The following is a 26,213-nucleotide window of genomic DNA, read 5'->3' on the forward strand; positions in this document are numbered from 1 at the left end:
TTTTTAGCTGCTTCACACTTCAACATCTTGAACATTTTGACAAACCGATTGCTAGGACGCCTCACAGTGCAGCTTAACGTTTCACAGAAAATTGCATTTTACACTGGAAAAGGCTCATTTCACGGGCGTGAATTAGGTAGGGCCTTAGATATAACCATTTCATGTAAGCATGTAAGTGCATGACTGTTATTTGTACATTGCTATAAAGCTGAACAGAAATTTTCCTGTAGTAAAATTCCTATTTATAAATAAGTACATATATTTTCTGATATTACATGCTGACAAATTACATGGCAGCTGCTGAATGGGACAGTGACTGTCTGAAAACCTAGTGAGCTGCATTGCTGCCTACTACCTACCTGATCAGCTGCCTCAGTAGAGAGGATTCTAATAAGACATCGAACTCATAAGGCAGATTATTTAGACGCTCCAGTTAAGACAGCGATTACATCTACCACAGTAGTTTTATTACTTTGTTTCTGTTATTTTGGCCACCACAATGATCGTGATTATCCACTTTTAAGCCACAGCGATTCGCCCCATTACAGAAGGATTGTGGAACTTCTTTTTGCTTTATGCAGTAATAAAAAATATTACTAGTTTTTTAGATCTGATGCTTTGAGTGATTTATTTGAAGGTTTCTGAACTGGGTCCCTTAAATATGGACGGTCACTTTACAAATGTATAGCATTGCACTTATAAAGAGTATGATAATAAATAAAAATGGCTAACAGGATTTCACTGTGGTGTGTGTATATGCGGTGTACAAAGCCATAAAACCATAGTGGTTTACCTTGGAGACTTGCATTAGCACAAAGCACAACAGAGCAGCTGCAGATGCACAGACTAAAACAGTGTGAAAACAATGTGATAAATACACATAAAATTAACACAAAATAATGTAATAAAATGTTTAAAAAATGCTTGAAAGTCGATGTGCACTAGAACAGGGTTTTTCAAATCCTGGGTCAACTTGAACCCAACCCTTGGGTGGGTCAAGAGGCAAAAAAATGGATGAAATAACAAAAAATAAAAATAATTCATTAATTCATTCATTTTCTTATCCAATTATCCAATCAGGGTCGCAGGGGGTGCTGGAGCCTTTCCCAGCCTTTCAATGGGCACAAAACACACAGTAACACCCTGGACGGGGTGCCAGTCCATCACAGGGCAGTGAAAATAATTAAATAAACAAATTTTAACAGGCACATAAACATAAAATAAACTTGTACACGTATGCCCCCTCGTGGAGGCTTTACGTTACATCTGTTGCCTAGAACAACCACTGTAACAGTACACATTACCCACAATACAATGCAATTCACGATACTGGGTTTACGATACGATTTTTTACCGATTTTTTTAACTGAAATTGAAGACGAATTATTACAAAGTTTCCTTTTATTACCTCTCTTTTAATAAAAAATAAAATACTGCATTTGTGTTCATCTTTTATTTATCTAAATAATAAATGTGCTTTTATTTCTGAGGTAGGTACAAACTATGCAAAACAAGTTTGAATTAAGCCCGATTAAGCAGAAAACCCTTGAATCTGGCAACCAGGCGTATAGCGCCAGTGACGTCAGCCAGGTCACGAGGTGTGTAGCGCCAGCGCCCTCTGATGTTTAAAGTGAATATTGATTCATTTTACATGTCAAATCGATTTGAATCGTGGAATTTTTTTATCGGTTATTAACTGTCTTGTGGTGCATCATTACATACCAACTGGGCACTGCACATGTAGTAAAAATAAAATGTAAAATATTCGGTTGCGTATCTATAAACCTAATTTGCTTCTTGATTTCAGTAGGACTTAAACAAATACAAAGACATGCACACTACCTGCAGTACTGACGCTCCAGCGTGGAGGAATTGCAAGCCAGACTCGGCGGAGTCGATGCCCCCGGTGGCTAAGATGGGAAATCCAGGCAAAGCTCTTGCTATTGCTGATACTGCACGCAGAGCAATGGGACGAATAGCATTGCCTGGAAGACAAAAGGAAAAAAAATACTATAATATCTTGATTGGGGTGGGTCGCCTTACAGCAACAAGGTCCTGGGTTTGTACCTCCTACTGTTGCAACCTTTATTTATTTACCTGGGTCTCAGTGTCCTGAATAAATTAAAAGTGCTGACAGATGGAGCCGTTTATCACATTAAATTTAACCACAGTTGGCTGGCAGGCTGTTCCTGCATTGATCAGCGGGAGACATCGTCTACCCTCGCTTAGCTCCGTCCTCACTAAAGTCCAGGGGAAATAACTATTGAATAAAATACTATGAACACAGAATGTACAGTATATCAAAATCGGCCTCGCAGGGTGTATATCAAATTTACAACCTCAAATCAGAAAAAGTATGGAAAATACAAATAAAATAAAAACACATTTACTTTGACTTTTATTTGATTGCAGACAGGATGAACCTGAGATATTTCATGTTTTAATTTAGCCCATATCATTTATTAATAAACATCCATTCCTGCATTTCAGGCCTGCAACACATTCCAAAAAAAGTTAGGACGGGGGCAATTTAGGACTAGTAATGATGCGATTCCAAACAGGTGATGTGAACAGGTGATTGTAATCATGGTTTGGTACAAAAGCAGCATCCAGGAAAGTCTGAGTCTCTCATAAGCAAAGATGATCAGAGGATCCAGTTTATCCACAAATGTGTGAGAAAATGATTGAAATGTTTAAAAACAATGAACCTCAAAAAAAGTTTGGAAGGGATTTGCATATTTCTCCCTCTACAGTGCATAATATCATTAAACCATTCAAGGAATCAGGAGGAATTTCAGTGCGTAAAGGCCAAGGGTGCAATCTTAACCTGAATGCCCGTGATGTTCGATTCCTCAGACGGCGCCGCATCAAGAACCGCCACTCAACAATAGCTGATATAACCACATGGGTGAGGGATTAGTTTATCAAACCTTTATCAAGCTCTACAATACAGAGTTACTGCACAAATGATACTTAAAACTTTACTGTGCAAAAAGAAGCCTTATGTTAACCATGTCCAGAAGCGGCGTCAACTTCTCTGGGTTCTAAGGCATCTAGGATGGACCATCACACAGTGGAAACATGTATTGTGGTCAGATGAATCAGCATTCCAGGTCTTTTGTGGAAAAAATAAACGCTGTGTGCTCCGGACCAAAGACGAAAAGGATCATCCAAACTGTTATGAGCAACAAGTCCAAAAGCCAGAGTCTGTTATGGTATGTGGTGTGTCAGTACCAGGGTCTGTCATGGTATGGGGTGTGTCAGTGCCAGGGTCTGTCATGGTATGGGGGTGTGTCAGTGCCAGGGTCTGTCATGGTATGGGGGTGTGTCAGTACCAGGGTCTGTCATGGTATGGGGGTGTGTCAGTGCCAGGGTCTGTCATGGTATGGGGTGTGTCAGTACCAGGGTCTGTCATGGTATGGGGGTGTGTCAGTACCAGGGTCTGTCATGGTATGGGGGTGTGTCAGTGCCAGGGTCTGTCATGGTATGGGGGTGTGTCAGTGCCAGGGTCTGTCATGGTATGGGGGTGTGTCAGTGCCCTTGGTAAAGGTCATTAACACTTCTGTGATGCAGCATTAATACAGAAAAGTACATTGAGATCTTAGAACATGTGCTGCCTTCAAGACGTCGTCTTTTCCAGGGACGTCCAGCATTTTTCAACAAGACGATGCAAAACCACCTGCTGCACACATTACAAAGGCATGGCTGAGGAAGAAGAGGGTACGGGTACTGGACTGGCCTGCCTGCAGTCCTGACCTGTCCCCAATAGAGAATGTGTGGAGAATTTTAAAATGAAAATGCTACAATGACGACCCCATACTGTTGCACATCTTAAGATGTGTTTGCAGGAAGAACGGGATAATAATAAAATAAAAGATGAAACACTAAATCACTTGGTCTCCTCGGTGCCAAAACCTCTTTTAAATGTGGTGAAAAGGAACGGCAACATTACAAAGTGGTCCCAACTTTTTGGAATGTGCTCCAGGCCTGAAATGCAGGAATGGATGTTTATTAATAAATGAAATAAAGTTGAGCAGATAAAACATGAAATATCTCAGGTTCATCCTGTCTGACATCAAATAAACGTCAAAGTTAATGTAAGAAACTCTTCAATATTATTAGTTTAGTTTTTCCTAGTCAGGTAGCCACAACACATTCAACTGCCATGAAATATATCTTACACTACAGAAAACACATGAATTCTGTTTCTAGTTTCAATTCTGTTAGTTTCCTGTGTCAAACAAGCATTATAGATTGTGGTCTGGCTTCAGAACTGTACCATCATGTCACCTTTACTAAATATTGGGTTTATCTCCTCCAGCAGTATTCTACACGCCCCTCCAAAAACATGCAATCCCTGACACCCGGAGTCGTGTAAGCCACTGACGTGAATTACAGTCAACTTAGGCAGGGGACACTTAGCGATTCTCCTAGCTGACACTCAAACCCAAGTCTGGGGATTTAGGTGTGAGCGCGGGTCATATCAGGACCCCCGGAGCGCGGCGGAGAAACTACCCAGGCTTCTAATTGCATTAGAGACGGATGAGCGGCGCTCAATGATTCCAACCCCTCCCACAGCACATCACTGACACTATTTCCATGTGAATAACTATTTCAAAAGGCAGAAGAAGCCTCCGCTTGTACTCTGATGGACAAGAAAAAAACACCAGAAAAAAACACGCTTCAGTGATGCTGGACATCACGTCTGGTCAAGTCACGTCTGGTACTTTTGTGTTACGGCACACTGCTCACACTGTGAGAGGTGACACTTTTCTTTTCGACTCTACGAAAACTGACAGCTTCTGTTGTTCCTGAACAATGTAGCGGTGTATACAGGTGGTGCTTCTGTATTATATTTTAATTAATAACACCTAGGGTCTGGCCAGGAAAACCTGGCAAGCTGCCTTGCTGACCACTGCCCACCTGGGCATCTGCCTAAATAGAGAGGATTCTAACGCACATCAAACTTTAAAAGCAGATTATTAACACGTTTTAATTAGACACAGCCACAATTATAGCTTACACAGGTATGGTAAGGTAAGAAAGTAAGGTGAGATAAGGTAAGCCTTTGGTAATCCCACAGGGGAAAATTTGCAACGTTACGGCAGCTTTCAAGAATATTTTCAAGATATATATACACCGATCAGCCATAACATTATAACCATCTCCTTGTTTCTACACTCACTGTCCATTTTATCAGCTCCACTTACCATATAAAAGCACTTTGTAGTTCTACAATTACTGACTGTAGTCCATCTGTTTCTCTGTATGCTTTGTTAGCCCCCTTTCATGCTGTTCTTCAATGGTCAGGACCCCCACTGGACCACCACAGAGCAGGTATTATTTAGGTGGTGGATCATTCTCAGCACTGCAGTGACACGGACATGGTGGTGGTGTGTTAGTGTGTGTTGTGCTGGTATGAGTGGATCAGACACAGCAGCGCTGCTGGAGTTTTTAAACACCTCATTGTCACTGCTGGACTGAGAGTAGTCCACCAACCAAAAACATCCAGCCAACAGCGCCCCGCAGTGCTGAAAATGATCCACCACCTAAATAATACCTGCTCTGTGGTGGTCCTGACCATTGAAGAACAGCATAAAAGGGGCCTAAAAAAAGTGTAAAGAGAAACAGATGGACTACATTCAGTAACTGTAGAACTACAAAGTGCTTCTATATGGTAAGTGGAGCTGATAAAATGGACAGTGAGTGTAGAAACCAGGAAGTGGTTTTAATGTGGAGAGTGCGTGTGTGTGTATATATATATATATATATATATATATATATATATATATATATATGTGTATATACATATATATATATATATATATATATATATATATATATATATATAGTGTGTGTGTATATATATACAGTATATGTGTGTGTGTACACTTGTGCACCTTTACACTAATTAAAAATCACTGAGTATTTATTTACATTTGAAAAGAACTTCGTTGGTTGCTCCACATTCGTCTGTCTGCCTTCGCAGTTGAAAAAGCACACTGAGCTCCCTCGTTATTCAGTCAGATTATCAATCAGGATTAAGGCGCCTCAGTAGGAGCATTTTGAGAGATCTAAGAATTTAGACATGCCTTCTTCTCAGGAGTGTAGGATGACGTAAAATGCATCTATCTAGAGAGAGCGCTAGATGGCTTGGACGTGTGTCATAAACTTGGATTTCAGGTTAGTCAGAAGGTAAACAGACAAGCTGGAATGAAGTCCTGATTTTGGCTCAGTAGTTCGGTCTTCATGTTAGTACCTGATTTGTGATTGTCAATTTATTTTATGTAAGTCATTTGTCCCGCAAGATACGTCTTATTATTTCCTAATCGTTTATAAAATAGCCTCATGATCTATGGTCAGTACTTAGGCTTTGTCTGTCTCCTGATTAGAGTCATTAATTAGCCTGCAGATTTTTACTGCTCCCAGGTAGTCGCACTGTGCTAGTTCTCTGATTATCCTCATTTGTTAGGATGTCATGGTCTTAGGTCAGTGGTCTGGCAGTCTTGATACATTTATGACCAACGCCTGACCATTTCTATAGATTAGTAATCAGGCATTGTGTCTTTTTCTGGTACCTTTCTGTCTCCTGATGCATGAGTACAAGTCACAGGTTCGTAACTGACTGTGTGTCTTTTAAGGTCAGTAAGGAGCATTGTTGTAGGACAGTAGCACTGTCGCCTCACAGCAAGAAAGTCCTGGGTTCAATTCCCAGGTGGAGCGGTCTGGGTCTTTTCTGTCTGGAGTTTGCATGTTTTCCCTGTGTCCCTGTGGGCAGCTGTAGCCTAATGGTTAAGGCACTGGACTAGTAATCCAAAGATCGCTGGTTCAAGCCTCATCACTGCCAGATTGTCACTGTTGGGCCCTTCACAATTCAAGATTTAAGTGTTTACACCTACATTTAGCAGACGCTTTTATCCAAAGTTACTTACAGTACTGTGACAGTACATTGTCTAAGCATTTGAGGGTTAAAGACCTTGCTCAAGGGCCCAACAGTGGTAACCTGGCAGTAGTGGGGCTTGAACCAGTGACCTTTTGAATACTAGTCCAGTAGCTTAACCTCCAGGCTACAACTGCATTTTGTCACATGTACAGTGAACAGTCAGTTACACTGAACAATGAAATTCTTACTCTGTAGTTCTTCTGTTCTGGCTACAATAGAGTAAAACAAAATAAGAAAATATAAAAACAAGAATCTCAAAAGAAACAATACAAAGTAAATATTAAGGAACTACAAGGAATAAAAATAAATGCATTATATAAGTGAGATAACAGAAGTTTTTGTCATACAGACACTAATAACACTTGGTCGTTAGTCTCTCTTGAGCTTAAGTAATTACCTGAGAGTTTGCAATGCAGTAATTTGGCTTCTGGTCATTTGTAATAGTTAGTAAGTAGGCTGTATCCATGTAAAAACATCTGGTCAGTAAGCATGCTGTGAGGGACTAGTAACCAGTCCAGAGTGTTTTCTGCTTTTTGATTGGTAAATCAAATACATTGAATAGGATAAAGCGGTGGTAAAACAGACAATGAATAAAGGAATGAATGGTCAGTAATTGGGCTCTGTCAGTCACTTGGTCTTTGGTCAATACTTCAATACAATCTATGTACTGACCTCGAGTCAGTTGATGTCTCTGGATATCAAGTTAATATTTAGGCTGGGCCTACCTTTAATTTTGGTGAAATATTTACCCTTCGTTCGGACCGCCAGCGATCCAACGCGACAAAGCAACCGGCTGTAATTCATTTTCAGTTAGAGCTGGCAAATTTTGGCAACATGTGGTGGAGTAAACATAAGTTAAGAATTAAGAATAGTAACTGAGTAGAGTAGTTTGTGCTTTATCTCCACCACTGTGAAACACTACGCTTCATTTTTGGTTCCTAGATGTAAAAATATGTTCAATACCTGGAGTAGGTATTTTTGATGATGTAAGTCTTACAGTAGAAAGGCGGTACGCAAAGAACGCAGCTAGTAATGTGTTTTGGTCTCGGTTACGGCCCCGACTAAGCATTCCTCTTATGGGGCAGTACGCAAAGAACGCAGCCTTATCGAGATCTGGAATGGATCTACCTTGATATGGTGTGTTTTGGCCTTGGTTACGGCCCTGACTCACTTGCAGAAGCATTCCTCTTGTTTTCTAAACTGGAAAGCTGAAATGCACAAACCCTTACCTCACCCAACCTTGATGAAACCTGGCCAACTCACCACCGTTCTTGCGTGAAGGTTCTAGTTAACCGTGCCTGAATCACTATATAAAGGGGAAAAGTCGTTGGCACTGACAGGAGCTCAGCCATGGGACAGCGTGCGTCACCCGGCATTTTTGGGTTAAGTTGATCTCCTGCCAGAGCTGAAGAGGCTTCCCAGCTGATGAGAGGTGGGTGATGATAGCTTAATCCAGGGTGTATATACGCTTTGCAGGTAGTTTTAGGTTGGGAAATATTACCAATTGTATGTGTAACTATTGTGCATTATAATAAAGCTATTATAATCACGAACCAAGTGTGCCTGCTGAAAGTAAAAGTGTGAATCATCCATACTAAAACACTAGATAACAGTTCATACTAAAGATGGAAGAGATACACACTGTTGCAGTGTCATACTTCCACAAACAGACGGCAGAAAACGCAAAGTACAAATGCAGTTTTCTTGTCATGTTGACTACACAGACAGTGATGGACTACACATAGATAAAATGTATAAACTTTATAGAATTTATTTACTCCAGGACTTTTATTTTTAGTGTGAACACGTCTGATTTGTGGTAAAAACTGGGTGGGAAGGAACCTGATTTGTGATCAAATTGCTATTGCTAGTTTCTATACGCTCTGTAGATACTAGTCAATAAAGTGTGCTGTACTGCCATGGCATTTGCTTTTGGCATTTATTTATTTATTTACTTTGCTTGACATCAGTTAAACCAGGGTTTTTCAGCCTTACTCTCTCTGCCCTGCTCTGTACAATCTGGTACTACTGTGGTTTACAAGATGTAACATGAAGCCTCCACAAGGGGGCGTTTGCATAGACGTTTATCTAATTATTATTATTATCAATCTTACCCAGGGTTCGAAAAACCTTGAGTTAAACCATGGCAAACAAATGCCCACATGTAATGATGACACTGCCAGTGTGAACACAGGGTGGTGAGCGATCAGCAATTCGGGCAACATTAGGTAAAAAATTGCTGCCGGTCTGAAAGTAATGTTAGTCTTAGATCAGCTTTCTATTGATCTAAGGTTAGTCGTTGGTACACCTAACACCTAAACTCAGGACAAAAGGTACGCTGTGACTGTCTCCAAACACTAGGTGAGATGAGACAGCTCCTGTTCTGTAATCTCTGCTGTAGCTGCCTGACATCTTCAGTGAGTTCTGTTCTTTAGTCTACAGCTGGGCCAGTCGGCACGATGCTAATACAAGCCGTGCACGTAGCGCCTGCAATTTTAATGAATAATTCTGAGCACAGTGAGATGTATAGAGGAATTAAATAGGACACGGTTGGTCTGAATTAAAATCATCAAACAAACAGGAGGTCCTGAAAAAAATCACCTTTGGGGGGGAAAGGCAATTAGGGAAATTCACTTGAAATGACTCGCTGGATCATAATAGACAAATTCTAGTTTATGCATGTTGCTGTGTGGATAATGACCACTGTGGTGAGGAGAAGGTCTAAAACCGGGCAACAGAAGTAGAGCTCATACATCGACAAACCTCTGCTAACCCGTGTGATTCAAAATACATGGTGAGATTCATGATGCGAATGTGAAATGCTAGTGGAAAAAAGAGAATGGAATTAAACATGCCCAACTATCATCATACCATTCAGTGTTAATAACCACTGGCTGACTGTAACTCGTTTAACTGACTGTTAAACACGTTTCAGTCTTAAGGTGTCACATATTAACAATATTATGGTGCATTTCTGTTTTATCATTTTAATAATCGAATGGTCTGCTTAACCGTGTGGTTGAGCTTACTTTGAGTCTAAATATTTGGGTAAAAAGTATATCAAGATACACTGATCAGCCATAACATTAAAACCACCTCCTTGTTTCTACTCTCACTGTCCATTTTATCAGCTCCACTTACCATATAGAAGCACTTTGTAGTTCTACAATTACAGACTGTAATTCACCTGTTTCTCTACATATTTTTTTTCACGCTGTTCTTTAATGGTCAGGACCACGACAGGACCACCACAGAGCAGATATTATTTAGGTGGTGGATCATTCACCATCATTCATGGCACTGCAGTGACACTGACATGGTGGTAGTGTGTTAGTGTGTGTTGTGCTGGTATGAGTGGATCAGACACAGCAGCGCTGATGGAGTTTTTAAATGCCGTGTCCACTCACTGTCCACTCTATTAGACACTCCTACCTAGTTGGTTATGGACCTTGTAGATGTAAAGTCAGAGACGATTGCTCATCTATTGCTGCTGTTTGAGTTGGTCATCTTTTAGTCTTTCATCAGTGGTCACAGGACACTGCCCACGGGGCGCTGTTGGCTACTCTGATATAATAACTACTCTGTAGTGGCCCTGGGAGAGAAGTGACCATTGAAGAACAGCATGAAAGAGGGCTAACAAAGCATGCAGAGAAACAGATGGACTACATTTAGTAATTGTAGAACTACAAAGTACTTCTATATGGTAAGTGGATCTGCACTATGAGGCATCCTAGCAATCCTATGGCAATTCACTTAGTCAAAATGTCCAAGTTGTCAAAGTGCAAAGGAGCTAAAAACACGACTCTGGTAACTGAGTTTGGAAAACTCCCAACCAAAACATGAGACAGAACATGAAGCCTCACACTGTCGCTGGAAGTTCTAGATTTACATTCTACCTGTCCTGTCATAAATGTAACCAAAGTGTGTAAAACATGATGTTAAAATCCTAATAAATAATAATAATTCTATGTTATTAGGATATAAAGCTGTGGTGCTTTGCTATGCTCTTCCTCTCTGTTTGTCCTGACTGTAGCTCCTGTGGCCCCACAGTGGGTCACAGGCCAAGCGAGGCATTTCCTACATCTCACACTTTTACTCTCATTTGCATGTTACGTTGAAACTCTGCCCAAACCGTTTGGCGCCTGTGAGGATGCAAATGTTTGGTTGTATCATTAATCTGCTTGGGTCTTTGCTGCAGGCATCGAAATACAAGGGAGGCAATAGGACACAGAGCGGGATGCTTTATATCGGCACTACGGGTGACAAGATTTAAGCAAAATATTGCCTCTTGTTGGCAGAACGGGAGAAGCTGGAGCTTTAAGTGCTAACATCCTCTTCTATAAAACGGCCGAGTTGATTTCTGAGCCTTTCAGCTCAGCTTCACAGAGGCCCTTTAATTTCACCCCGCCTGCCTGTCTGCTACACACACAAAAAATGTGAGTTCACAAAAAAGAGGCTGCACGGCTGTATTGCATCAATAAATTATAGCCAGCGTGCTTACACTGGTGTGCACTGCATTGTAAAAGACGTCTTATAGTAAAACACGCATAAAAATAAAATATAGGTAAACTGTGATGCCATTATTATTTATTTACTTATTTTGGAACAGCATCAGACCCACTCCCTGAATTTAGTATATATTAACACATATATTATCATTGTTTACATTGTTCTTTTTTATGATTTGCTGTGAATGATACAAGCAAACGTGAGCTGATCTAAAAACACAATAAGGGCGCATTCACTTGAGAAGCTTGAGCAGTGCGGTAAAACGTCATCAAAGTGTGAATATATACCCTTTGTATCAGTATATATAAGTTCTATTTTGATATTATAAAGAAATGTATAATTTAATGCTACACACTCAAAAAGGTTGCTTTTTTGTCACATTGGGTGTGTTTGAAAACCTAACTCTTTCTCTACATAGATGCGTTTACATCATTCTACACTCCTGAGAAGGAGGCTGTTCGAATTCTTAGAAACCTTAAAAGACTGCTTAGTAAGATACACTATATAGCCAAAAGTATTCACTCACCCATCCAAATAATTGAATTCAGGTGTTCCAATCACTTCCATGGCCACAGGTGTATAAGACCAAGCACCTAGACATGCAAACTGCTTCTACAAACATTAGTGAAAGAATGGGTCGCTCTCAGTAGCTCAGTGAATTCCAGCGTGGTACCGTGATAGGATGCCACCTGTGCAATCATGAAATTTCCTCACTACTACATATTCCACAGTCAACTGTTAGTGCTATTATAACAAAGTGGAAGCAATTGGGAACAAAGTGGTTAGCCACGTAAAATGACAGAGCGGGGTCAGCGGATGCTGAGGAACATAGTGCGCAGAGGTCACCAACTTTCTGCAGAGTCGATCGCTACAGACCTCCAAACTTCATGTAGAGCTTCATGGAATGGGTGTCCATGGCCGAGAATCTGCATCCAAGCCTTACATCACCAAGCGCAATGCAAAGCGTCGGATGCAGTGGTGTGAAGCATGCCGCCACTGGACTCTAGAGCAGTGGAGACGTGTTCTCTGAGTGACGAATCACGCTTCTCCGTCTGGCAATCCGATGGACAAGTCTGGGTTTGGAGGTTGCCAGGAGCAGCCCTCGCTCCCTCCGACACGTGGGCAGCATGCCGTATGCATCTCGTCACCTACACTTTGACGAGTGCAGTGCAGCTTAGCTGCGTGTACGGGGGGACACACCCTAAAAGCACTCTTTTCTCATCTCTGTGCAGGCGCCATCAATCAGCCAGCAGAGGTCGTAATTGCATTAGTCATGAGAGAGACCCTATCCGGTTTAGTCCCGCCCATGTGAACAACAGGCCAATCGTTGTTCACGTGGCCGCTCAGCCTCAGCCGGCAAGGCAGAGCTGAGCTACGATACAATGTATTCGAGATCCCAGCTCTGGTTCCAGCGTGTCTGCTCTGTGCCACCTGAGCGGCCCCCCGATACATATATTTGTAATATATAAAACAAGAAAATGAAGACACTGTGAAGACTGTGTAAAAGTAAAGTGGATAATACACACTGCAATTACTGAATTACATACACAAAGAGTTTAAATACTTGTTTTCTTGTAATAATGCTGTAAAGCAAAATGAATCTTGATGAATATACGTTTACCTTTGCTGACTAGTTTAATGGGTAAAAAGCATAATTTAAAAAGTCATTATTATTATTATTACGTAGATTGCTGCACAATCACTTTTGGACTGAAAGTGCCACGTTAATTGTTCTAATGTTTCTTTCAGCAGTAATGTAATTATAATAGCGATGACGCAGCTCTGTGGAGTAATTAATGGCCACAAAGCCACATTAATATAATATTAATTACAGCAATGAGAACAACGTGGAGAGCAATTCTAAAATCGTCCAAAAATAAAATTCATCATTTGATCCAAAGTATAAAGTTCGCAGGAAACTTGTTACTATCGATTGTTCTTTATTCTTATGGCACACACACTCAGCTCTATTATTACTATAATTTATATTAATATCATTTGATTTTGTGCCTTGTGATGGACTGGCGACCTGGCCGGGGTGTTTCCTGCCTTTCGCCCGGTGAATCAGACCCACAGTGACTCTGAATAAAATAAAACAGTGAGTGGCAGGGTGGCACAGCTGGCAAAGTGGGCACCATAATCCTGTGTCTAGTTATTGGCTGCATCAGAAATCGCATACTTCCATACTGAACAGTAAGCGAGAGCAGGTAGTGTGTCCGAATACATAGTATTCATTAAACAGTACATGAAAAGTACCCGGATGACCTACTGCATGGGCAGCCGTTTTTTAATACGGAAACACAGCACACAGCGGTCCGATAATCTATCCCATGATTCAACTGGAGCTGCAAAGGCGTTCGAAGTGGAAGAAGAGAGATGGTGGAAAGTGGCAAGTCAGCTGTTTACAAGTGTAAGTAAGACAAAAATTAAAAATGTTTGTGTACAACACTGAATAAAATAAAAATATATATATAATACAATTTTAGGGTGGCACGGTGGCTCGGTGGGTAGCACTGTCGCCTCACAGCAAGAAGGTCCTGGGTTCGATCCCCAGGTGGGGTGGTCCGGGTCCTTTCTGTGTGGAGTTTGCATGTTCTCCCCGTGTCTGTGTGGGTTTGTGCTCCGGGAGCTCCGTTTTCCTCCCACAGTCCAAAAACATGCAGTCAGGCTAATTGGAGACACTGAATTACCCTATAGGTAAATGGGTGTGTGGGTGTGTGTGTGTGTATGTATGTGCGTCTGCCCTGCGATGGACTGGCGCCCCGTCCATGGTGTTACTGTGTGTCTTGTGCTCATTGAAAAGCTGGGATAGGCTCCCCCCCCCCCCCAAACAATTTTTGGTGAATGGGGCTTTAAATAAACAGTGGGGCCTTAACTTTGGCGATGTGACGTCATGCATCACGTGACGTTGGTAAGATGGCTGACGTAGTACATCAGAGGTTGTGTTCATACTGCACACTTGCGTACTGAAAGAGTGTACTGCTTTACCGGCCGAGAAGTGCACATTGCCTTAAATTTAGTACATACTGTTTAAGTATGCAATTTCGGACACAGTCACTGTCTGTGAGAAGTTTTTAGGTTCTACCTGCATCTGTGAGGTTTTCCTCTGAATACTCAGATTGTCTTTAGACTCTAAAAACATGTAGAATAAGAACTGGTTGCTTTCCCCATAGGTATGAGCGACTGATTACATTTACATTTTCATTTTATATCCAAAGCGACCTACAGTACTGTGACAATTGAGCAATTGAGGGTTAAGAGCCTCGCTCAAGGGCCCAAAAGTGGCAACCTGGCAGTGGTGAGGCTTAAACCCATGACCTTTCTATTACTAGTCCAGTACCTTAACCGCTAGGCTACCACTGCCCTAATTGCCCTTATTTACACTTGCAGCATTTTTACCCAAAGTTTGGGCTTTGCTCAGAGGGCCCAACAGTGGCAGCTTGACAGTGGTGGGGCTTGAACCAGCTCCCTTCTGTGTTCTAGTCCAGTATCTTGACAACTGAGCTACCACTGCCTATTGAGTGAGTGCCACAAAAGAGCATAAACTGAGTTGTACATTGATAAAATGTTAATAAAAGATACATAGTTGTAGTTATAATTGAGTTGAAGAGAGGCAATAGGAGGGGGCGGCACAGTGGGTAGCACTGTCACCTCACGGCAAGAAGGTCCTGGGTTTAATCCCCAGGTGGAGCGGCCCGGGTCCTTTGTGTGCGGAGTTTGCATGTTCTCCCTGATGAATCTCGTGTAACCAGTAACTTCCTGTCCTGTCATGAATGTAACTAAAGTGTGTAAAACATGACATTAAAATCATAATAAATAATTAAATAAATAAATAAATAACTGTTACAAGGAAGCCTATTTAGCCTATTTAAAAGTATTTGGGTACAAGTTTCAAAACTTAATGTATCATACCCAGTGCATCCAGAGCAGAGAGACGCTGTATGAGCGTTGTTTACCTGGTTACTTTTCATGTTTTCAAGCCACGCTTGGTACAAAACAGCTTTGATTATTATGGACGAATCTAAAAACCTTAACATCTGAGAAGTCATTTCAAAAGAACTACTTATCAAAATGGAAACACTACAATGGACACCAAAACATGCAGACCGCCAGCGAGGGGTTCACGCTAAGGTCTCGTCAGCCATGTTTTACCAACCCGGGTGTTTTCCAGGATGAAAGAATGATGCTTTCAGGAGAAAATGAGCTGAGATTTTTGAATGTTTTCAGTTCTGGTATAACACCAGACTGAAATGAGATGTGCGGTGACATTAGGGTGAGAAGAAATGCTTTCTGTGTTTGTTTGTTTGTTTGTTTGTTAGGATTTTAACGTCATGTTTTACACTCTGGTTACATCCATGACAGGAACGGTAGTTACTCATTACACAAGATTCATCAGTTCACAAGGTTATATCGAACAGTCTTGGACAATTTAGTGTCTTCAATTCACCTCACTTGCACGTCTTTGGACTGTGAGAGGAAACCGGAGCTCCCCAAGGAAACCCATCCGGACACGGGGAGAACATGCAAACTCCACATAGAAAGGACCCAGACGTTCTTGCTGTGAGGCGACAGTGCTACCCACTGAGCCACCGTGCTGCCCTTCTGATCTGTGATGTGGTCTGGATCTACCGGTCCTTTTCTCAGCTAAAAGTGGAAGTATCATTAGACAATGACTGCTTGTTTTGCATGTGAGATTCAGTACATCAAAACATTCATTTATTCATTCATTGTCTGTTTTACCACCACTTTATCCCATTCAGGGTCACGGTGGATACAATTCACCAGGCAAAAGGTAGGAGACACCCTGGACAGGTCACCAGTCCATCACACACACACACACACAAACACACACCCACACCCACACCCACACACACACACACAGGGCAATTTCTGATGTTCAATTCACCTCACTGCATGTTCAAGAGTTCAAGAGATTATTATTGTCATTTCAGCTCTATACAAGTACATATTGAAACAAAACAACGTTCCCCCAGGACCAGGACGCAACACAGAACACAAGTGCAAGACAATACAATACACACAGTGCAGATACATACATTACATTTTTAAGGGAGACTTGACTAGAGACAAGAGTCGTGTTGGCCAGTACATGGTACTGAGTAAATGATAAGTGTTTTGATATACAGTTAGCAGCGTAGGGTTTATATAGCAGCATTTAAGTTTGAGTGTGTGTGTATGTTCGTATGAATGAGTATATATATACAGTGTATCACAAAAGTGAGTACACCCCTCACATTTCTGCAAATATTTCATTATATCTTTTCATGGGACAACACTATAGACATGAAACTTGGATATAACTTAGAGTAGTCAGTGTACAGCTTGTATAGCAGTGTAGATTTACTGTCTTCTGAAAATAACTCAACACACAGCCATTAATGTCTAAATGGCTGGCAACATAAGTGAGTACACCCCACAGTGAACATGTCCAAATTGTGCCCAAAGTGTCAATATTTTGTGTGACCACCATTATTATCCAGCACTGCCTTAACCCTCCTGGGCATGGAATTCACCAGAGCTGCACAGGTTGCTACTGGAATCCTCTTCCACTCCTCCATGATGACATCACGGAGCTGGTGGATGTTAGACACCTTGAACTCCTCCACCTTCCACTTGAGGATGCGCCACAGGTGCTCAATTGGGTTTAGTCCATCACCTTTACCTTCAGCTTCCTCAGCAAGGCAGTTGTCATCTTGGAGGTTGTGTTTGGGGTCGTTATCCTGTTGGAAAACTGCCATGAGGCCCAGTTTTCGAAGGGAGGGGATCATGCTCTGTTTCAGAATGTCACAGTACATGTTGGAATTCATGTTTCCCTCAATGAACTGCAGCTCCCCAGTGCCAGCAACACTCATGCAGCCCAAGACCATGATGCTACCACCACCATGCTTGACTGTAGGCAAGATACAGTTGTCTTGGTACTTCTCACCAGGGCGCCGCCACACATGCTGGACACCATCTGAGCCAAACAAGTTTATCTTGGTCTCGTCAGACCACAGGGCATTCCAGTAATCCATGTTCTTGGACTGCTTGTCTTCAGCAAACTGTTTGCGGGCTTTCTTGTGCGTCAGCTTCCTTCTGGGATGACGACCATGCAGACCGAGTTGATGCAGTATGTTGCGTATGGTCTGAGCACTGACAGGCTGACCTCCCACGTCTTCAACCTCTGCAGCAATGCTGGCAGCACTCATGTGTCTATTTTTTAAAGCCAACCTCTGGATATGACGCCGAACACGTGGACTCAACTTCTTTGGTCGACCCTGGCGAAGCCTGTTCCGAGTGGAACCTGTCCTGGAAAACCGCTGTATGACCTTGGCCACCATGCTGTAGCTCAGTTTCAGGGTGTTAGCAATCTTCTTATAGCCCAGGCCATCTTTGTGGAGAGCAACAATTCTATTTCTCACATCCTCAGAGAGTTCTTTGCCATGAGGTGCCATGTTGAATATCCAGTGGCCAGTATGAGAGAATTGTACCCAAAACACCAAATTTAACAGCCCTGCTCCCCATTTACACCTGGGACCTTGACACATGACACCAGGGAGGGACAACGACACATTTGGGCACAATTTGGACATGTTCATTGTGGGGTGTACTCACTTATGTTGCCAGCTATTTAGACATTAATGGCTGTGTGTTGAGCTATTTTCAGAAGACAGTAAATCTACACTGCTATACAAGCTGTACACTGACTACTCTAAGTTATATCCAAGTTTCATGTCTATAGTGTTGTCCCATGAAAAGATATAATGAAATATTTGCAGAAATGTGAGGGGTGTACTCACTTTTGTGATACACTGTATATATACACTGATCAGCCATAACATTAAAACCACCTCCTTGTTTCTACACTCACTGTCCATTTTATCAGCTCAACTTACCATATAGAAGCACTTTGTAGTTCTACAATTACTGACTGTAGTCCATCTGTTTCTCTGCATGCTTTGTTAGCCCCCTTTCATGCTGTTCTTCAATGGTCAGGACCCCCACAGAGCAGGTATTATTTAGGTGGTGGATGATTCTCAGCACTGCAGTGACACCGACATGGTGGTGGTGTGTTAGTGTGTGTTGTGCTGGTATGAGTGGATCAGAAACAGCAGCGCTGCTGGAGTTTTTAAACACCTCATTGTCACTGCTGGACCGAGAACAGTCCACCAACCAACAATATCCAGCCAACAGCGCCCCGTGGGCAGCGTCCTGTGACCACTGATGAAGGTCTAGAAGATGACCGACCCAAACAGCAGCAATAGATGAGCAATCGTCTCTGACTTTACATCTACAAGGTGGACCAACTAGGTAGGAGTGTCTAATAGAGTGGACAGTGAGTGCTGCTGTGTCTGATCCACTCATACCAGCACAACACACACTTACACACCACCACCATGTCAGTGTCACTGCAGTGCTGAGAATGATCCACCACCTAAATAATACCTGCTCTGTGGTGGTCCTGTGGGGGTCCTGAACATTGAAGAACAGCATGAAAGGGGGCTAACAAAGCATGCAGAGAAACAGATGGACTACAGTCAGTAATTGTAGAACTACAAAGTGCTTTAATATGGTAAGCGGAGCTGATAAAATGGATGATCAGTGTATTTAAGGTGACCCTGACCCCCCTTCCTCTCAATCAATCTTAGAGAATCAACAGTCATTATGGTTCTCCACTTATGTATTTAATATTTTCCTTTAATTTCTCACCAGACTAAAAATCTCCTCTTTTATATTTTGCTAATTTATCTCTGGGAGTTTCGTCTGGACGGCGGCGTCTCCAGAGTCGGCGGTGATTGATAGCCTAATCCAGCGACTGTACTGGAGGAAGCTCATCTCACACCGTGCTCTTATCATTAGACGTTAGCCTGAGCCTCCGTTCACAGCTGGCTGCCTGCTGCCGGCCCATGAGATTTAAGGGTCTGGCCTTTAGAAAATATTTAACATAAAATTGAAGTCTTGACAGCGGCGAGGAGTCTGTCCTCGGCGGCGGCGTTTTAATTAATCAGACCTACTGTACCACGCTCTGTCTAACACGCCGAGCCGCTGCGCCGATTACTCAAACATGTAGCTCTAAATTAAACAGCCATGAGCTCCGTGCATCGCGGGCTCCCGCTAAACAATCCCCTCCTCTTACGGGGGACCTGCGGAGGATTCGCGGCGGGGGGAGGAGAAGAGAAGAGGAAGACCTGCTAGGTAAATAAAAATGCAAATGCGCGAGGCGCGCCGGCTGGCTTTATGACTTTTGAAGGGAAAGCCGCTGACAACAAAGAGTAATGCGGTTCACCGGGTCTGTAACATGCTAGACTTGCGCCTCGCCTGCGAATGCGTGAGAGTGCATCGGTGCTCTGACGGAGACAGGTCTCCGAAAAAAGCAATCTTACAGAAGCATTCGCATGAAGCTGAGCTAGCTTTACAGACAAGCACTACAGTCCCCTCATCATATCACTGTAGGAAACTTGAAGTTAAAAAAACGAGTGATCTCTCTACACAGACGCATTTTACGTCATCCTACACTCCTGAGAAGAGGGCGCGTCTAAATTCTTAGATTCCTTAAAATGCTCCTACTGAGGCGCCTTAATTCTGAGTGATAATCTGACTGAATAACGAGGGAGCGTCCGACGCTTCCTCAGCGCTGAAGGCAATCCCAGCATTCATTGCGGCACAACTTTTCTCACAAAAAATGACAAATATGACAAACAAAAGCGAAGCAACCAACGGAGTTCTTTTCAAATGTAAATAAATCCTCATTGATGTTTAATGTGTATAAAGGTGCACAAGTGTCGTTTATTTGTAAATTCAGGCTCGTCAGGGACAGTTTAACCGTTTTCGGTACATGGAGGGAGACATTAGCTGGCGTGCTAGCGGGTTGTACCGCCTCTAGCCATTGGTTTAAATAGTTTGAGGCTAACTGTGTTAGCTTACTAAGCTAAAACTGTGGTGACATAATCGCCGTAATCTCTGTATAAGTAGTGCGTCTAAATAACCTGCCTTATGAGTTCGATGTGTTATTAGAATCCTCTCTACTGAGGCAGCTGATCTGGTAGGCAGAAGGCAGCAAGGCAGCTCACTAGGTTTTCAGACAGACCCAGTGTCTCTATGCACTATGCAAAGGCTGTCAAGAAGCAGGTCCTAATGCCTTAAATACAACAGAGAAAGACAAACACTACATTAACAGAGATTCTCTACATCTACATATCTGATCCTCATCTGTTTCAGTAGTTTAAGATACTATTATTTATTTATTAGGATTGTATTGTCATGTTTTACACTTTTGTTACATTCATGACAGGACAGGTAGTTACTCATTACACAACATTCATCAGTTCAAGTTAAATATCAAACACAGTCATGGACAATTTTTTATCTCCAGTTCACCTGCCTCCATGTCTTTGTACTGTAGGAGAAAACCGGAGCACCCGGAGGAAACCCACACAGACACAGGGGGAACATGCAAACTCCACACAGAGACCCGGACCGTCCAGGTGGGAATCAAACCCAGGACCTTTGAGGCTGTGAGGCGACAGTGCTACCCAACAAGCCTCTGTGCTGCTTGGTTCAAGATACAAGATTTAAAGTAGCTTTATTAGCAGGACTGTATTCTTAACCATTTTGACAAAGCCTTACAACAAACAATAACAACAAAAATGACAATAAAAGCAACAATGATTTTAAAACAAGTGACAACAATAAATATAGTGTGCTAGCGTGTTTTAACATTGCGCCATTCGAGCGCCCGTGTTTTAGCTTTTTTTTACATTACACCATGTTCATAGATTTTTTTGTAATGTGCTGCAGATATGAATTTTACAAAAAACAAGTGGACACACGTCATGCTACACTGTGCAAAAGATCCGTACAAAAACAATTCTCAAATTTCTATAAGCACATATATAAATTTATAGAAACGAGCACAAAACAGTGTTCGAGCTGTGAATATCACAAATAAGAAAGGATGGTGTTACAAAACAAATAAAAATAAATAAATAAATAAAAATAATGGTGTTTGTTTAGTGGTGCAGCAAAGTATGGTTGGGGTTTGTTGGCTTCCTGGCTCACAGACACAGGAAGCCAACACTCTTAAGTACCATGTTAAAGGAATGCATCCTGGCTGTGCCATGCAGCCACTGTGGGGCCCTTGAGCAAGGCCCTTAACCCTCTCAGCTTCAGGGGCACCACACAATGCTTGGATATGCGAAAAAAAAAAAAAATAGGCGTTCTATTTGATGTATTCCATCACACTAGAACTGCTGACTGGCTGATGGTTCTGTGTGGCTAAATACACGTCCCGCTTTTATGATCTGAAAGGTTTTCGATCAATAAAAAAAAAAGAATTCATGCAATAAACCCAAAACACAAAACACTTAAACGTTAACATAAAGGTCTTTAATAAAAATCAATACTAAATGACACACACATTCAAATTTCTGTTCTTTTTTTTTTTGTTCTTTCTTTCTTTCTTTCTTTCTTTCTTTCTTTCTTTCTTTCTGTTCTTTATTTGTGTCTGTGTGTCTGTCTCTTTTTTCTCTTTCTTCCTTTCTTTCTTTCTCTGTCTCTTTTTTCTCTTTCTTTCTTTCTTTCTTTCTTTCTTTCTTTCTTTCTGTCTGTCCTTTTTTCTGTCTGTGTCTGTCTCTTTTCTTTCTTTCTTTCTTTCTTTCTTTCTTTCTTTCTTTCTTTCTTTCTTTCTTTCTTTCTTTCCTTTTTTCTGTCTGTGTCTGTCTCTTTTTTTCTCTTTCTGTTCTTTCTTACTTTCTTTCTTTCTTTCTTTCTTTCTTTCTTTCTTTCTTTCTTTCTTTCTTTCTTTCTTTCTTTCTTTCTTTCTTTCTTTCTTTCTCTGTCTCTTTTTCTCTTTCTTTCTTTCTTTCTTTCTTTCTTTCTTTCTTTCTTTCTTTCTTTCTTTCTTTCTTTCTTTCTCTCTGTCCTTTTTTCTGTCTGTCTGTCTCTTTTTTCTCTTTCTGTCTTTCTTTTTTTCTTTCTTTCTTTCTTTCTTTCTTTCTTTCTTTCTTTCTTTCTTTCTTTCTTTCTCTCTGTCCTTTTTTCTGTCTGTGTGTCTGTCTCTTTTTTCTCTTTCTGTTCTTTCTTTCTTTCTTTCTTTCTTTCTTTCTTTCTTTCTTTCTTTCTTCTTCCTTTCTTTCCCTCTGTCCTTTTTTCTGTCTGTGTGTCTGTCTCTTTTTTTCTCTTTCTTTCTTTCTTTCTTTCTTTCTTTCTTTCTTTCTTTCTTTCTTTCTTTCTTTCTTTCTTTCTTTCTTTCTTTCTTTCTTTCTTTCTTTCTTTCAAGGCTACACAGGGACACACATACACATTTTCTGCACACTTTAACAATCAGCAATCAGTTCCAAAGCTCTTTGCTTACATCAACTATCAGTATCAGTGAGAGAGATTCTGTAAGCCCACCCAAATAAATATTGTACACAGTGTACTTGTACTGAACACAGACAGTTTTCCTGAGGATTGATTAACCTTGAGAAAAACACTCTCACTGCCTGTATTGTTGACTGTAGTCACAAAATGATGGCAAAGCCTTTTTAATGCAGTATTTAACAAATACAAATGATGGAAAAAGAAATAATAACAGCTGTTACAAGTCTAGGGCTAGGCGGTCCGGGTACCTTCTGTGTGGAGTTTGCATGTTCTTCCCGTGTAAGTGTGGGTTCCCTACAGCAGCTCCAGGTTATTCAGGTCAGGTTATTAGAAGATACTAAAAGTTCCCCTGGGTATGTGTGTGTGTGTGTGTGCGTGCGTGTGTGTGTGTGTGTGTGTGTGCGTGTGTGTGTGTGTCCTGTGATGGACTGGTGACCTGTCTGGGATGTTTCCTGCCTTTTTGCCCAGTGAATCAGACCAGACCAGGATAAAGTGGTGGAAAACACAGTGGATGAATAAATGAATGTCTAAGGTAATAAAATGATGGGTCATAGTGGGTCCAGTCCCAAAAACTATGACTGATGATATAACCTTTTGATTTTTTACTTTGAATTATTAATAATTAATCTGTTTTTGGTTATTTTTATGTGGAAATATTATTAATTAAACTTTTTTATGCCTTTAAACACCCTTTCTTTTAAACTGAGGTCAGTTTTTTATTTTATTATTAAAGTTGCAGCCAGCAACCTGAGTTACTGCTACAGATTCGTTCTTGGTTCCAGATCAACACCACTTTATTGTTAGAAGTAAATCTGACTACAAATGTGATATTTTTATATTTCTTTGGGTTAAAGAAACATATAAAAGCTCGGGATCATGCGTGGACTTACTTGATTAGCCGATCGTGGCATGAAAACAGGCGGGAACTACAAAAAAAGGGTCAAAGCTATACAAAACAAACCCTAGAAATCCTACAATGTATTTTTATTCCCTTTAAATAAGTTTTCCATGATCTGGACCCTTCAAACCTTTATAGAAAGAAAAACAAAACTGGACAGACAACAAAACAATGTATATTATTATCTATATTTTTTAGCTATGATGTTTGACAGTATAATGTGTCTGGTATTGCAGCAAACTTGAGATTTGGGGGTGGAAGAGTGGATGCCGAGACCTCGCCCAGCTTTGATCTTAAGAGAAATACAAAATGCATTAGCTATACTAACACACACACACACACACACACACACACACACACACACACACACACACACACACACACAGATGAGCGGTCGGAGGGGCTGGAGGCTGTGTTTTAGTAAGCAGCCGACAGCAGGAGTGTGTTTTCTCCCTCTCTGCACTGACCTGTTACTCAGAGGAATTGTTCGGTGTAACTACAGTGAGCTGAAATCCAGAGAAGAAACACTTCTTCATTTCTGAAACGAGCTGCTCGTGGTAATTCCCCGCCCTACAGCTAGATACGGGCAAAAAACACCTTATTTTTTCCTTATTACCCCTCTGACTGTTCCTTCTGCGCGACAGTAAACAAGACGAATTTTAGGCGGCTCGCTGATGGATGAAAGTCTCCGAGCCTTAAAGCCTTAAAGCTTCAGAGCTGCTAAACTGAGCTCACAGCAGAAAGGAAAAGATACTGTGTTCAGAATTCTGATGGTCCTGACTGCTTAAATATTACAAATTATTTCTTATTAAAGTAGCATCGTTAAGTGTCGCTGATGTTATTTAAGACATCTAGAGTGTGATATCATGAGGGAAAGGGTTTTGGACTGGAGACGTCACATGTTTTGTCTTTAATTCAGCAATGAATGCATTCAGCAGTGCTATCAGTGTTTGCACTGATACAGGGGATAATGGAGATCAGTACGTGCCTCTCCATGCGTGATACGGATCTCCATATAAACCCGCCTCATACAGGTGAAAAGATGAAGTCTGGCCAGATTCACAAAAAAGGCAATTAATGAAAGACATTAACTACCGACCGACTGTTCAACCTAACTTCCAACCTACTGACCGGCCGACCTAGAGACCGAGCTAACTACCTACCAACAGACAGACAGACCGATCTACTTACCAACCTACTCATTGACCTACCTACCGACCGACCAACCTACCGACGATCTACTGACCAACCTACCCACCTACCAACCAAATTACCTACATACCTACCAACCGACCTACCGACAGACTGACCAACCAACCTACCTACCTACCAACCAACCTACCAACCTACCAATCTACCTACCTATCTACCTACTGACCAACCTACCAACCTACTGATCTACCTACCTACCTAGTGACCTACCCACCTACCTGCCTACCTATCTACCTACTGACAGATTGACCAGCCTACCTACCTACCAATCGATCTACCTACCTATCTACTGACCGACCGACCTACCTACCTACCTACCGACCAACCTACTAATCTACCTACCGACCAACCTACTGATCTACCTACCTACCTAGTGACCAACCCACCTACCTGCCTACCTATCTACCTACCAACAGATTGACCAGCCTACCTACCTACCAACCAATCGATCTACCTACCTATCTACTGACCGACCGACCTACCTACCAATCGATCTAACTATCGTTCAACCGACCGACCAATCTACCCATCGATCGGCTGACCTTTCTACCTACCAACCAAACTACTGACCAACCAACCAACCTCTCTACCTACCAACCTTCCTAACTACCTACAAACAGACCAACCAACCATTCTACCTACCGACCTACCTACCTACCTACCAACCAACCTACCTATCGACCGACTGACAGACCGACCAACCAACCTACTGTCCATATCTGTCTATCTATTTACCCTACCGACCTACCTACCTTACCTTACTTACAAACCGGCTTACCAAATTCCTCACTTAGATTAATATATGGTGAACAGGGATACACCACTCAAAGTGAACGGATTTCAGCTCCAGAGTCCAATGGGAGTGTGCCTTACATTGCTCCAGGCAAGGAAATAGATACAGATAACTCCAGTTTGGAACCCAGTATTGGATGTTGCAACTGAGGACAGTTTATTTTTTTGCTGTGCATGCTTGATATTGCATCTCTAGCTGGGCAGAAATGAGATTCTACTTCTGTGTGCCAATGGAGATTGCATCAACAAACAATGATAGAGGAGGGTGTGGCTGAACTAACTAAAGTGACTACTATTGGCCGTATAGTGAATAGTGTAGCGGCTGCTGAATAAAAGCCCAGTACATTTTGGCTGAAATGAATTACAGCCGTGTCTGTTTGCGATAGCCTGCAGGTAAAAACCCCGGTGCTAGCTGAGAGGGGGAAGGATGGATGCGGGACAGGGGTGCAGCAAAAGCCTGCAGAGGCGAAGGCCCGGCCAACTCCTGAGGGACGTCAT

General features: G+C 41.8%; 1 protein-coding gene across 1 annotated transcript in view; it reads right to left on the minus strand.

Annotated features, from left to right (window-relative positions):
• dpyda.1 (dihydropyrimidine dehydrogenase a, tandem duplicate 1) overlaps window positions 1–26,213 on the minus strand; it is a 358,262-nt gene that overhangs the window by 49,981 nt on the left and 282,068 nt on the right. Inside the window, exon 20 of the mRNA XM_062991432.1 lies at window positions 1,843–1,985. Within this exon, the coding sequence (XP_062847502.1) occupies window positions 1,843–1,985 (143 nt within the window). The remainder of the gene's footprint in view (window positions 1–1,842; window positions 1,986–26,213) is intronic.

The sequence above is a fragment of the Trichomycterus rosablanca genome, chromosome 3 (genome assembly GCF_030014385.1).
Source record: "Trichomycterus rosablanca isolate fTriRos1 chromosome 3, fTriRos1.hap1, whole genome shotgun sequence".
NCBI classification, from domain to species: Eukaryota; Metazoa; Chordata; class Actinopteri; order Siluriformes; family Trichomycteridae; genus Trichomycterus; species Trichomycterus rosablanca.